This window comes from Squalius cephalus, assembly GCF_949319135.1.
Source record: "Squalius cephalus genome assembly, chromosome: 7".
In the NCBI taxonomy this organism is placed as follows: domain Eukaryota; kingdom Metazoa; phylum Chordata; class Actinopteri; order Cypriniformes; family Leuciscidae; genus Squalius; species Squalius cephalus.
Genome location: NC_137128.1, coordinates 41,490,444 through 41,506,211, shown reverse-complemented (window position 1 = coordinate 41,506,211; position 15,768 = coordinate 41,490,444). Strand labels below are relative to the sequence as shown.

Sequence of the window (15,768 nt, the reverse complement as noted above, 5' to 3'; positions counted from 1 at the left end):
AAGAAATATTAACAATTAATCATAACTTGTTAATCGACTATGAAAATTTGGATCAGTTAATAGAATTAACTTAATGTAGTAAAAATTAATATACAATCAACCCACCTGTTCGTCCTGTGAACACTCAGGATTAATTGTTTATTAATTCTACGAAATATTATTTTCCGGGGGAGGAAAATGTCTTTCTTACTGTACAGTACTACTAAGAGCCTGTAGTCAAAATCTAAATCGTAAAATAAACTTTGTTGAAGCAGAGAATCAGAACCAAATACGTATTGTGCACAAGTTTTAATAATTAAATCACAAACATAACTAATCTAAACACACATACATACATGCATAGGTAAAATGGTGAGTGAGAATGGAACCGGAAGCAGGAAATGGGACTATGGAAAAGATCCATTTAACTATGAAAAGAACCATCAGCTTATCATTTTCAGAGCACCTCATTAAATGTATACTTGCATGGCCTTCGCAGTGGAAACATTTCGTGAAGTTCCTGAAGGAGGATTTTGATGGTTCCAATAGACTCAATCGATTTCTTCAGCGTTGAATGAAGAAAAGTAGCAGCAGTAGAAGCCAGAAGAAGAGAGGGTGGGTCGCTGTGAATATGTCTCTAATAAAGCCTGAGAAAAGCCCCACCCTCTGTTGTTGATTTTTGGATCTTTGTTTTAAGCTTGCTCATTTGCATGTGCAGCTGGATTGGTTGCTGATGAAGAAAATATTAAAGATTCTTGTAATACTAATATGTTGCGCAGCCATCGACATAACATGTTCGCAATTATTTCGATCTTCAAAGTACCAATTAGAGATCAAACATGATATAGGTGAGGTTACATTGACCGTTGGCTCCATCATAAAATACACAGTATCAAAAAAAAAATAGAATTAAAAGACACTACACAAGACAGTAAATCATTCACACAATGTTCTGGGATGCATGTTCATTTATAGATGAAGTTTGTCTATTTTTTGTTTGCCTTTTCTGCTCTCTTGCCTCTTTTGGGGGAATATTTCATTCCTAAGAGTGGGCTTTAAAGCTTATTTGTTAAATGTAACAGATAGTTATGTGTCTGATTGTCTCAGTTGTTACAAAGTACACAAGTCAAAAAAATATATAACATTGTTTTAGTCCCTTAGATCCCTTTTAAGCTAACAATACAGTTATTTTTTTGTTTGTCTGTAGCTCAAATCATCATTGTACCCAAAAGAAAAAGGAAAATGATCCAAGTAAGAGAAACAGATCCCGTGGTTGATCCATGACTGCTTGTCCCTAAGAAGAAATGGTATAAGAAATGTACGAATCTGTTAGTTCGTTATAATGAAGGTAAAAAAGTTTTTTTTTTTTTACAAAAAGCTTTTTACATTTTTTATATAGACTTTAAATTAGTTCAGAATGCTAATCTGAACACTACAAAATTATGTTCAACTATGAGCTGAAGTGCTCAAATCTACTCAAATTATTGAGTAGATTGTAAAGTTCTGAATTCTAAATTTGACAACAAAACTCCCCGATTACTTACCAACAGTTACATTGTATTGACCAATAATGATATTTGATTCTCCGCTTGCGCTTGCTCTGTAGAGTCCACTGTCTGTCTCCTGCATGTTCTTTAGGGTTAGGGAGTAGCTTACAGTATTGAAATCCACTCTCCCCTTGTAGGAAGAGTGAATAATTTCTGAATTTGTTTTAACAGTGTATGAGACTACAACAGAATTATCTTCTAATCCATATATCCAATCCAAATGATCAAATGTCTTATTTGCATGTTTTTGTACTGTCAGCTGAACAGATTGTCCTCTCTGGACAGTTATTGCAGATGGTTGGGTTATGTCACTGGATACTGTGGGGAGAAAAAAAGCAAGTATTATGACAATGTACGGTATTGCTCAATTCAAAGAGGACCTATTATGCTTTATTAAAATATTTTTAGTGCAGTGTTGCTGTTTTAGTGTGAAAGTTACAAAGCACAAAGTCACTCCAAAGGGATTTATCAGTAAGCATTCCCTTACAGAACAAAAATATATTTTCCATATATGAATGGTCAATATATTAAATGGTTTAACGTTATATTTGAAAATATACAGAATAATATAGTGTTATATTACAAAATATTGAATGATACATAAGGAATTCCCGCTTTTCATATATTGAAAAATATGTGACAATATATTTACTAATATATCATAATGTATTTTAATTTTATATTAAGTAATACACTTGATATATAGATGTATATGTGATCAGATATGGTACTGCATGTGTAATATATTGCAGATATATGTACTCATGCAACTTAATCACAAATATAAAGAGAAACATATAATGCAATATATACATTATAAATGTTTAATATTTTCAAGTTAGTAGTCAATAGCACAAGCACACCTACATGTACTAAAGTATTAAGCCAAGAGTCTATCACTGTACTTAGGAATAAGCAGCAATTACTATTAAAATATATTAATTACAGTCTTAATGGAGTTTGGCCAATAGTCAACTTAACAACAGGCTCTGCTCTTCAGGACAATGGTAACCCCAAAAACTCAGACATATCAAAAAAAAAAAACATTTTTACATAGGCCATCTCCCCCTCTATTAATAGTGAGCAGAACACATTAAATAACACTTAATTTTTACATTTGCTCTCCTTTAACAGTCTGAAGCAAAGCATGCTGAGAGCAAGAAATCTGTTGTAGCTACACTCTCTGAAAAAAAGGTACAAAAAGAGTGCATTTAAGTCCCTCAAAGGTACATATTGGTACCAAACGTGTACATATTAGTACCTAAATGGTACATATTAGAACCCTTTTGAAGGGTACTGTTCCAGTGACAGCTTTTTTCTGAGAGTGTTACTCATTCCTTGAATAGCCTTTGTGTGTGTGTGTGTGTGTGTGTGTGTGTGTGTGTGTGTGTGTGTGTGTGTGTGTGTGTGTGTGTGTGTGTGTGTGTGCGTGTGCGTTTGATTTATATTACATTGTGGGAACCAAATGTCCCCACAAGGATAGTAAAACCTGAGATCATCTCCATTGTGGGGACCAGCCAGTGGTCCCCATGAGGGAAATGGGTTAATAAACATACTAAATTATATTATTTTGAAAATGTAAAAATGCAGAAAGTTTTCTGTGATGGGTAGGTTTAGGGGTAGGGTTAGTATAAGGAAACATAATATACAGTTTGTACAGTATAAAAACCATTAAGTCTATGGAGATTCCCCACAAAGATAGTGAACCAGACGTGTGTGTGTGTGTGTGTGTGTGTGTGTGTGTGTGTGTGTGTGTGTGTGTGTGTGTGTGTGTGTGTGTGTGTGTGTGTACTTGTTTTTATATCCCGGTTGGGACTTGGACCTGTTTGCACACCAAACCCGTGGGGACCTCATGAGCGGTGGGGACCTGATTCCAGGTCCCCACAGGCACACCCATTGAAAACGATAGAAATGGCCATTTTAACATAGGTGGCAGTGTTTCCCTCGAAATGCCAATTGGTCCCTACGGGGTCGGTTTATCGGAAAAAAATTGTGTCTGTGTATAAAGTGTGTTTGAGAGAGCGCCCCCTGTGGTCAACATTGGAACAACTGTGTGTGTGTTTTTTTTTTTTTTTTAATATGCTCTGACATGTTTAAACATATTCAAATGCAATATCTTAGGTGTTTCTTCTGTGATCTTTATCTTCTGTGATCTCTGACATAATCAGTGGGTCCTTATACGTTTGCATTCATTCCTTTTTTAAACCACAAATTAAAAATGGAAAATGTTGTTTTATTTTAACAATGATTAATAAAATATACCAGCTAATTTAAAACAATATTATTTCCCTTAAACAATATTATTTAATAATTAAAAAATAGTATAAATTATATTGTTAGATATAACAATATAATTATATTGGTGTAATGCATGTAGACTTTTCCAGAAGTGAGAAAAGTAATGAAAAAATTTGTAAGCATCTGTTTTCATGTCAATATACATATTTACATTAAATAAAAAAATCTATGAATTTTTTTAATTAAATCAAAATTCTATGAATTTAGACATAGCCTATACATACTGTAGTGGATGAGCTTGATCACTTTTCCTCTTTTAATGACAGCAAGGAGTGTTGTAGATGCACAATAATTCATCTTTATTCTAAACTGCACATCTTATGTTATGAGAACATACTTTTTAGTGAGAACAATGGTCAATATTCCACACTTATTTCGATATTAAGGTGGATACTGCTAGATTCGGTGGTCAAATGGTCCATTGTCCGGTATCAATGAATACAAGGACCAATGATAATAGCTTACTGTACAACCACAGCTGCATAAAAGTGCTATTGATGTGTGAAGGCATCTCCACAACATTATGAATAATGCTACTGTCTTTGAAAATGGTAAGATTTGCACATTTCCTTTTTAAAACACTTTGTGATACGCCAGCCCGTTCTCATCCCAAGTCGTCATATACTGACGCTTTCGAAAGTTCGTCAATATCCGACGCACAAAGCACCCTTTAGCGTCCATATGAGACGCATAACCCTACCACAGACCTAAACCTACCCATAACCGAAGCGTCTCATATGGACGCTAAAGGGTGCTTTGTGCGTCGGATATTGAAGAATGTTTGAAAGTGACGATTTGGGGATGAGAATGCGTTTTGCAGCCGCCGCAGAGTCAGACAATTACAGTATATTCACACTGCAATATATAGGCCTATTCGTTTTTACACTAAAATAGCTAACACCTTATCATAAAACTTCATAAAGTTACTTTAATTTGAATTGTTTAAAACAGTCAAAATATTTTTTGGCCAGCGGAAATGAATGAGATCAACTCTATTCTAATATACAGTGCCTTGCGAAATTATTCATACCCCTTCATTTTTTTTTCCACATTTTGTTTTGTTGCAGCCTTATGTTAAACTGCTTTAAATTACTTTTTTTTTTCCATATCAATCTACGTCTCAAACACCATAATGACAAAGCACAAAACAGGTTTGTAACAACTTTGCAAATTTATTGGAAATAAAAAACTGAAAAGATCCCGCTGCATAAGTATGTAAAAAGTACCCTTTTCTGGGACACTGGAAATTTATCTCAGGAGCATCCATATTGCTTCTCGATGTTCCTACACTTGGAGTGAAGTTAAACTGTGGCAAATTCATTTGAATGAGTCTGATTTAGAAAGGCACACACCTCTCAGAAAAGGTCTAACAGCTGAAAATGCATATCAGAGCAAAAACCAAGATAACTGCCTGTAGAGCTCAGTGACAGACTTGCGTTAAGGCAATGATCTAGGGAAGAGTTCAGAAACAAATCTGCTGCATTGAAGGTTGACAGAAGCATTATCCATAATGGAAGACGATTGGAACAACTAGGACTCTAGAAAATGTCCAAGCTGACAGAGCTGACAGTGCACACACCTGAAGGCTCCAGACACTCAAACTGCCTGAACATCTGCTTTTATAGTGGTGCTCACTTCCTGGTCATCCGTTAATGTTAACAGTGTCCTAACTTTGTCACACGTCTTTTGGTTTTATTTTTGATAAATAAATAATGACACGGTGTGATATGTTGTGGTAGTATTCATCTGGGGTTTTAATTTCCAAATTTGAAGACCTGCAAATAGTAGGCCTTTTTTTTTTTTTCTAATACAGAAGTGGTGACCCAAACAGCCTGCTTACAAACTTTCTTCAAATTATCTTCCCTTGTGTCGGGCAGAACAAATAAATTCATACAAGTTTGGAACTACTCGAGGGAGAGTAAATGATGACAGAATTTTCATTTTTAGGTAACTATTCCTTTAAGTCAGTCCCAGACTAAAATGCATGTTTGAGCCGTCTCAACTGAAAATATCTTGCATCTTAAAATACGTCAGTGTCATAGTTCTATATCAAGATACCAGTAATGTTTCATTCTTGTAAAAGTTGCCTAAATATCTTAATTTAACTAAGGCCTAGTCCTGGCTTAAGCTCAGTAACGTCTATGAAACCGGGCCTAAGCATTTTCACATTAAGTGCTTTTAAGAGAGTTCCACATGGCTGCAGGGGATGTTGGGTTCAGTATAGTGACAGTATTTGGCTTGTGTATCCGACTGTTTTACAGGAGCAGGAGGGTACAGTCATACCCCTGGTTTCACAGACAGGGCTTAAGACTAGTCCTAGACTAAAATGTAAGTCTGAGCTGTTTCCACTGAAATAAACTTGCACTGACTGATCTTAAAAATATATCAGTGCCTTTTTAGTTTTAAGATGCACATCGGTAATGTTTTTTTCTAAGCATGTTTATAAAAATTACTTAAATGTCCTAATTGATCTATGGTCTAATCCTGGCTTAGTCTAAGCCCTGTCTGTGAAACCGGGCCATTGTGTTATTGAGGTGTTCTGCAGGGCCCATGTCATGAAATATAAAAACAATATTTTGTGTCCATAAAATGTATAGTTTAAATTGATTTAAATCTATTTAAATTTTGGTATTCAGCATAACATTTAAAAATACAAATTTGAATAAAAATAAAATCCAACTTTTTTTTCCAATTTTGAAAAAGGAATGTATGCAAAAGATCACAGATCTCATTGCCTTGTTTTGGATCAGGCATAAAACATAATCAGAGCTGGGCAGTATTTCAAATACATTTATTTGAAATGCAAATTACTATTTTGTTTTTAAATGCTTTTGCGTGTAAATAGGCCTATATTTAATCTTGGTATTTACATGTATTTTAAATATGCTTCAACTTGTAATTTGTAGCTTTTAAGTATCTTTAGAAAAATGTCATTTGTATTTAAATACATTTAATATTTTGACAATACAAAAATAGTAAGTTTAAATGTATTTAAATTAAAATAAGTTATTTAAAAACAAAATAGTATTTTGTATTTTAAATACATATATTTGAAATGCTACTAATCCCTGAACATAATCAACTTGCCAATGTAAGGGTGTAAACAAAAGAGCACCGACGACAGAGCGTCAGTAGCCTAGCTGCCTGATGGAAATCTCCAGAAGTGTGTGTTCACCGGACATAGCCAGTCCCCATCGCGACCACCCCTCCCCCTCTCGTCTGCGATCGCGCGGCAGCCATCTTTATTCATAACTAGCTGAAGTGCGCGGAATCAATTACCAGCCATTTTGAGACGACGACGACGCGGACAACATCTACGGACGCATCATGGACAAATTAAGGTAAGACTTGTAATAGAAAAATTAATATCATGGTAAATTTGAATTCTGTTTATAGTCGTACTATGATGAGGTAGATCATTAAACAGAGTAAAGTACTGCTTCTAATTAAGGTGTCATTAGGCAATTAGCCGGGCCAAGGTTATAACTAACAAGCGTGTTGGTTTGTGGTAATTTACGTTCGGATTTGCATGATTATTCGGTAAAATAATAGTTTTAGGCAGCAATGTACCGTGGTAAAGTTAGTTTGATGTTTGACATTCATTAGACATTCGGTTTCATACCAATTAAACTGTTTGCGGCCTTTGTTTTTAGCTCAAATTTAGTCAGATGGACATAACGTTAAATATATGTCCTTTATGTTGCACAAGGCTTAATTAAAAATAAATAAATAAATTAACCTTAATTATTAATTTATAATAATTTTACACTTTTTAATGTATGAAATAGCCTAATATAACTTCACTAGCACCTTTTGAGATAAAGGTATCAAATCAACTGTAAAAAATCTCTAAATATTATCTCCTGTCATGCACAAGGCTTATTTGTTCAGAAAATCCCTTTATTGTTTTTATACAGTACTGAAACTATTTTTGATGTTTAATATACGTTACCCACTTAAATTCATTAAACTCTGACACAGTTTGAGATAAAGGTATCAAATAACTGTAAAAATCTCTAAATATTATCACCTGTCATGCACAAGACTTGTTTTTTTTTTCAGAATCCTTTATTGTTTTTATATACAGTACTGAAACTGTATTTTTGATGTTTAATATTCTGTACCCACTTAATTTCATTAAACTCTGACACAGTTTGAAATAAAGGTTTCAAAACAACAATTCAAATGAAATAAAATAAAATAAAAATATAATACAACAATAAGAAAGGTAAAAATTGCAATTACAAAATATGATTACAAATATACTAATATGGAATTTTCACTTTATTGCTACATTCAGGCCAAAATTGGTGAATTTATTGGATTTAAATGGGTTACATGTATGTGAAGAGCTGAGATGCAAAAGCTTCTAAGTGTTATCTCTTTTTTTTTATTAATTTAAATTACATTTATTTATTAGGCTCCTACACTCTCACATAAAAGGTACAGAGCTGTCACTGAGGCATACCTTTATGTATAAAAGTAACAACAAAAAAAGTACAAACATTATTTTATAATTTATCAACTGTAAAAAATACTTTATATTTTAAGTGGGCACAGTATGTTAAATATCAAAAATACAGATTCAGTACTGTATATAAAAACAAAGGAATATTCTGAAAAAAAAAAAAAAAAGCTTTGTGCATGATGGGATAATATTTAGAGCTTTTTACAGTTGATTTGATACCTTTATCTCAAAAGGAGCTGTCTGTTGTTTAATTAATTAATATTATTTTATACATTAAAAGTTGTAAAATTATTATAAAACCCATAAAGTGCTAATTCCAAAAACAGAGTCTTGTGCATTTACAGGGAAGTTTTTCTGAACATTTTAGTATTGGTTTTATAGTATAATGTCATGTAGTTTAATTGTTTAATTAAGTTAGATGGTTAATTCTTTTTTTTTTTTTTTTTTTTTTTTTTAAATTAAGCCTTGTGCAACATAAAGGACATATATTTATGTCCATCTGACTAAATTTGAGCTAAAAACATAAAGGCCGCAAACAGTTTAATTGGTATGAAACCGAATTTCTAATGAATGTCAAACATCAAACTAACTTTACCGCGGTCATGTACCGAGTACATAAATGTTAGTGCAGTCTGACCGTACTGTAATAGGTCTATTTGAAAAGATTAACCTGAAGGCACATCTGTGCGTATGTGCACATGTGGCCTAATTGTGAGTTAATGAGGTGTACAGTATGTGTTAACGATTTTATTTTGCCTTTGGCACAGACCAGATAAACCCAACCGAAGCAACAGCAGGTTTGAGCGTCGCATCACGAGACTGAGAAAGCATCATGATGAGTGTGCCAGGAGACAAACAGCTAGACAGAAGGTGATTTTAATTTTATTATTTGATCTTATTTTTAATTTACCTACTTTAACATTTCATGTATGGAAGTAGCCTAAATCATTGGACACATTAGTCTGTATAATATTGCGGTTAAGTTGTTCACGTCGTATTGTTAAGAAATTTTGTTCATATGTAAAATATTTTGTTTTTGATTATATGAACATATGTACAAAACTATTGTCGACATAGCTTTAAGACAGACAATTAAATATCAAATAAAATCATATATCACGTCCACTATACACTTCTTAAAGCATGTGAAGCTGCAAAGTGAGACTAAATTATTTGTATGATTACAGTTGTGCTTTCGATTCTTATTTCAGGCAAAAGAAACATCAAGTGTTTGTCCCACCATGCCCTCCCAGGCCCCAGATGATCAGGTCCCATCTCCCCTCAAGCAGGACATACTTAACTTACAACAGATGTGTGAAACAGGATCCTTGGTAAAACACTTATTTATGTATTTTTTAATTCAGAGTTATCGTAAGAATTTGACAACTGACTATTTCTGTTATCCTGAACAGGCGGATTCAAAGGAAAATCCAGACAGTTCTGTGTCTTCAGATGTTCCCAAGCTCCTAGCCAAACAATCACTGTTTACAAAGAAATCAGTGGTAAGTGTTCATTTCATAATGCCCCTTTTCCGCTCCTGCTGGAGATGACACCACCGATACACACCGTAAAACAAACATCAGTTTGGTTGCGCTTTATCTGACAGTGGCCTGTGATACAGGAAACTCAATTAAATTAACATTTGTTTTTCTTTTAATATAAAACACTACGTAGTATATGATTAATATGAAACCTTAGTTTCATTACATTAGTGTTGTTAATTTGTAACTTGCTCTTATTCAATATTTAAAATTCAATATCATAAAGACAACTGTTGAACTGAACTAAAAATCATTTCATTGCAATTCTCTCTTCAACAAATCAATTTATTTATTGATTCTGAGCTTGGTTTTAAAAACTGAGTTAGCTTTTGAAAACACTTGTATTCTGCTTGCTTTTAATTCCTTACGCACATGCGTCACTCAAACCATTTAAAAAAATAAATAAATACAATGTAATGCTTTATAAACACAAATTTATGTTGTGCAACGTGCATGTTTATTTACATTGAGAAGGGCATGCTACAGAGTACAGAATTTATGAAAAGTCACAAAAGTCTATGGAAAAAAAAAAGCAAACCTTTAAATAAATTGAGCTTACTTAATCACAGACTACTGTAAGATAAAGCACAACCAAACTAATGTGTTTATGGCCCCCTATGCCTGACATTTCCTCTAAAGGTGTTTATTTTTTAACCTTTTTTATTAACTAAAACATTTGTTTTGCCTTTTTTATTTTTCTCCTGCATGTTATAAAAAAAAATCAAACAGACTTTAAATTAAAGCTATACTTTTGAATTTAAAAGAAAACCCTCTGCTCTAACTTTTTAACATGTATATCCATACACAGATTTTAAGCACCTCAATTATTTAATTCAGACATTCTTCACAACTTCATAGTACTCTTTCTTAAGTGACTGAATATCTACTGTTTGTATTTATTATAAAATAAACAATGAAAAATACAGTAAATACATTATAAATCTGTTTATGATATGTGCATAAACACCACTGACCCTTACAAGATCCACCTCCATCCATTATAAAATGCGATTTATCTTGTAGACTGATGTTTGCATTACCACATAAGGTCCTGGCAGATCACTAGATGAAAAAATGCACCCAGGAATCGAAACGAGGAATCGAAATTTTAATTTTATAATAAGTATCCGATTCTTTATCTTAAGTATCCGATTTCAGAATCGGAATCGATTTTCGATTCCCAACCCTAATCCTGTCTCCCACCCACTTCTCACTGGTCACCTCTGCTCTACACTGGGCTCTGGACAGAGCTATGTGTGGACAGACTGTCCTCTATTCACCAAACCTGCTCACTCAACCAGCCTCACCCATGGGTGATTGGCACCATCTGAAAGTAGTAATTGCTTTTTTTTTTCTTGACTGAAAAAAAGGGCAACCGTTAGTAACTAGTTCCCTGCTCATCACTTCCATCATTTGCTCACTGATTTGTGCCCATCCTACTGCATGTCCTCTGGACCCCATTCTTACTAGCCATAACTTTTACCATTGTGACAACAATCACACGTGATGTTTCATTTTTTTCTGGAACATTTCCTACAGCATTCAAGCAGGCTTTGGCAACTCCCCTGCTCAAAACCTTTCCTTAGTTCTTAGTTTAAAGTTGAGAAGATAATGTCGGGGGTCACTATCCCATTGTCTGATGCTAATAATGGTGTAAAGTTCTTAAGTCTTATTTTCTTCCCTTCAGAGAAATCTTCAGTTGGCAGCAAGTCTTCGAGTCATCAGGCCCCTTCATCATCTACAGGTAAAGTCAAACCTTTTCTTTTGGAACCTTTTCTTTTCAATAATGATGATTAATAATCATCATTATTGAAGCTTTTGTTTACAGTGTAGCAAAATTTTGAAATGGTTATTTGTTTTATCTTCCAGAAGAATGTTCCTTCTCGGCAAAGGAGAGAGAGAGTCCTTCAAGTTCAGGTAAAGAGTTAGGACTGCACTGCTAACTTGCTCTGCTCTCTGATTGGTTAGACAGCCCAGTCTGTTGTGATTGGTTATCCACACAAATGAGTTCTAGGGTGCTTTTCATTTCTTATTTTTGCATCCTCGTTCCCTTTCCTTGCTTCCTTTCCTCGCGAGAGAAGGATTTAAGGAAAGGAAATGAGGACGGAGGAATCAAAGGAGGAATATTGGAATATTCTTGACCACTCAAGCGTCACTTCAAAGCGTCATCAGCTGCGCTAAAGGGATCTGCCCATATGTTGTTAAAGTTAGTTATTTAAGGCATTCATAATAATTATTAACAAAGCAAGATGCACAGTTTAAATATATGACATTATTTACACTGCAAAGGGAAAATATAAAGGTAAATTACTATATCTGAAGGGGGAGGAGTGTGTCACGTTTAGTCGATAAAACACTTCCGCATAGGATAAACCCACGTATCCTCGCTCAAGACTCCTCAGGAAGCCTCCTCACTCCTCGATCCTCGCGGTGCAATTAGAGAATTGAGATGTCCTACAAGATGGCTGAACTCGATTGGTTTCTGGGTCATAGGATGGAGAACGGAGGACCGAGGAAACGAGGAATGATATTGACAAGCACCCATAGTGTCTGGGGCTTTAAGTTTTTGTGGGATGTCCATGCAGAACGTAGGCAGACATTATGCGAATTTGTTACCTTGTGGCCTCTGAACTTTGCGAAATAGGATTCAGTCTAAAAACGACTTAAACAGAGTCAACTTTTTCTTTATTGATGATGTGTGGTCAGTATACATTCACATACAGCTACATTACACATTTTCAAAAATCTGTGATGGAGATTGTTTTAAAGTGCTCCTGTTAATCTAGTTAAATGTACAATTTTCTTGTTATTAACCTATGTCTTGGTGACCTAGCTAGGAGCTACATTGTACAGAAAGTAAAATCTCATAGGTCTCAAGAGTAATGTCTGGTACTCCTCTACTTGGTATTGAATGCAGATGTTCTAGTGTACATTACCTCTGTTTTTTACTCTACACTCAGCCTTTTAAGGTAAGGTGAAACACTGTCTCTTGAAAGTTGAGGTAAAATTACTGTCATTTTTAGGTGTGTCAAGATGCCCAAAAAGAAAGTGGACAGAAGAGGAGGTGAAGGCAGTCGAGAACAAATTATTGGACTGCATCACATCTGGCAGGGTACCGGGGAAAAGGCAGTGTGAAGACTGCATCAGGTCAGCGCCGGTATTACTCAAACACAGAACCTGGGAATCAGTCAAGTTCTATATCAAGAACCGAATCGCAGCATTCAAGAGGGAATGTGAGAAAAGAAAAAATAAATAATCATGTCTCAGGTCAGTTTTTCTTGTTCAGGAAAGTCAAGCACTAGGTGCTAAAAGATCATTTTTTGCTGTTTTTGTTCGAGAAGTTTTTGCACTTGTATTTGTACAGTGAGATCTCTTTAAAGTTTTTGCATTTGGACTTCTCTTCTCTTCTCTTCTCTTCTCTTCTCTTCTCTTCTCTTCTCTTCTCTTCTCTTCTCTTCTCTTCTCTTCTCTTCTCTTCTCTTCTCTTCTCTTCTCTTCTCTCTTCTCTTCTCCTGAAAAAAAAATTGTTATAAGGAAAATTGAGTTTAACCTGAAGAGTATATTTGAAAAACATAACTCTGTTTTTGACAACTTTCAAAAATCATGTAACCCAACAAAAATAACCCAACTATAGTTTGACACATTAATTGGAATGCACAATGAAAAAAAATCCATTGTGCATTACAATTAATGTGTCAAACTATAGTTGGGTTATTCTGACTAGGTTAAAGAAATAGTTAACACCACAACATGATTTTTGAAAATTAAAAAAAAATGGAATAATTTGTTTTTGCAAAAACTTTATTGTCGGTTTAGACAAAAGAACTTTAGTCAAATGTGTTCAATATTTCTACTGTTCAACTGCTGCACAAAGCCAAAATGTTTGTCAAATAAGAGAAATGACAAATAAAGTTTAGTCAGAACTACTTTTGTCAAAGAACAATTTATTTGAATGCAATTGATTTGGATTTGAATGTATTTGCAATACGGATGTGATTAGTGGTAGCTAGGTTTGCCTACTGCAGAAACGAAAAATATGGAACAGTTGTGCTTATATTCAAGATTAAGGTCCAAGGAAAAGAATATGCAACTCAAATGTTATTTCTTTCTCTCTCTCTCCATTTTACAACATTAGTGAAAGATGGCTTACCTTATTAATCGCGTCCAACGTAGATTGCATGTTTTCTTGCACGGCTGGATGTTGTACTCAAGAAAAATAATCACATTGTTTGTATTTGCCAAAACTGATTTCCTAAAATGAATACAGGCAGAATTGGTCTTAGCGCAAACATCGCTTACAGTGAGGTGGGAGCGAGAAGTTGTCAGTGGATTATACAGCCTTCCTCAAACAGTTATGATAACAATTCTGATTTTGATAAAGTATTCTGCATGAGGGTGGCTGTGACTGCATGATGACAGGTGTAGTGATCAGCACTTCTGCAGTTTTATCAGTCACTGGTTAGCAGTCAAGGGAGGGCACATACAGGACACAAATTAAGCCCAAAATACGGGATATCCCGGTTAGTACGGACTGGTTGGCAACCTTAGTGGTAGCTGGGAGCACCTGTTGATCTGTATGATGTTAATTTAAGAAGTTTGGGGTGAGGTCCCCATTGGTAACCTTTTAAACACACACAGTGATGTCATTAATTAGCATATGAAAACATTACGTCACAGGTCCCCTCCAGGACCTTCTACCTGACGGGGTCCCCAGCAGTTGGTAAAATTTCAGGTCAGTCTTCTGGGGCTCAGCCTCAAGATTACAAGTGATAGCTGCTATAACAGTTGTAAATGGAGTGTGGATCAGTTTCTGCCTTGTCTATAGACCACTCAGAAAGGGTGGTTCCCACCAGGCTGCATGTAGTCATGTGTCCCCACCCAGTAGCAAAAACAAGTATGTGTGTGTGTGTGTGTGTGTGTGTGTGTGTGTGTGTGGACATATACGTACACTATAAAGTATAAAAAGTTTGTGAATATTACATGTAATGCTATTTTTTGTATTCATTGATAAATATTTTATATTCATTAATAGCCACATGGTCAATGCATATATTGCAGTATATTGAAAAATATAAGCACTAGTTTCCCATATGGAAATCTATTATGTAATATATCGCATTATATTGTGCAGTATATTCCCATATATTTTTGTTCCGTAAGGGTTGCCACAGCTATCTAGCCAGATCTGAGTCTGAGTCTGGTTGCGCACTGAGGCTAAGCAGGGTTCAGCCTGGTTGATACTAGTTTATATCATTAAATATTAATCAGTAAGAATGTACTTTGAATAGTATAAAGTGTCTTGGTACCTGTGTTGAAGATCAGAGGACTGATATACATCACAACGAAGATCAGTAGATGAGTTAATGCCATTTTTAATAAACCCTTAAACAAGCAGGCTCACGCTCACACTGCCATCGACTCAGAAGAGGAAGTGTATACAGGAAGTTAACTTTACTACTGCAATCTTTTCAACACGCGACTTTAAACAGAATTTGCAATAAGATATATATTTTAACAGGTCTGCTGGTTCAAGTTGACACCAGCTTGAAAAATATGGTGTACAAGGTCAATATCATCCTCCCATATGGTGGTAGTCCAGTGGATTGATCAGATCTGTTTGAACCAGCTAGAAACCATTTAAACAACAGAAGTAAGTTTAAAGAGATAGTTCACCTAAAATGACGTGGTGTCACGACAAAGGTGACTCACCCTCAAGTTGTTTCAAACCAGTATGAATTAAAACACAAAAGAAGATATTATGAAGAATGTTGGTAAACAGACAGTTGACTGTATAGCGATTGACTTACATAGTATTTTTTCCCCTACTTTTACCAATATCCTTCATAATATCTTTTGTGTTCAACAGAAGAAAGAAACTCATACAGGTTTGGGACGACTTGAGGGTTTGTAAACGATGACAAAATAAGCATTTTTT

General features: G+C 34.7%; 1 protein-coding gene and 1 long non-coding RNA gene across 2 annotated transcripts; one reads left to right on the top strand and one right to left on the bottom strand.

Moving 5' to 3' along the window:
* Positions 1-270: 270 nt before the first annotated feature.
* Positions 271-15,479, bottom strand: LOC307162406. Its single transcript, XR_013821919.1, has 3 exons — positions 15,140-15,479; positions 1,524-1,844; positions 271-1,273 (listed from the first exon to the last, which is right to left on the bottom strand). It is a non-coding gene; the product is annotated as an uncharacterized lncRNA (long non-coding RNA).
* LOC307162405 (uncharacterized protein) lies at positions 4,893-13,066 on the top strand. Its single transcript, XM_079877666.1, has 7 exons — positions 4,893-7,165; positions 9,060-9,162; positions 9,504-9,623; positions 9,705-9,794; positions 11,521-11,577; positions 11,703-11,750; positions 12,857-13,066. The coding sequence occupies exons 1-7, from the start codon at positions 7,152-7,154 to the stop codon at positions 12,899-12,901; spliced, it is 477 nt and encodes a 158-aa protein (XP_079733792.1). The 5' UTR covers positions 4,893-7,151; the 3' UTR covers positions 12,902-13,066.
* Positions 15,480-15,768: the final 289 nt, after the last annotated feature.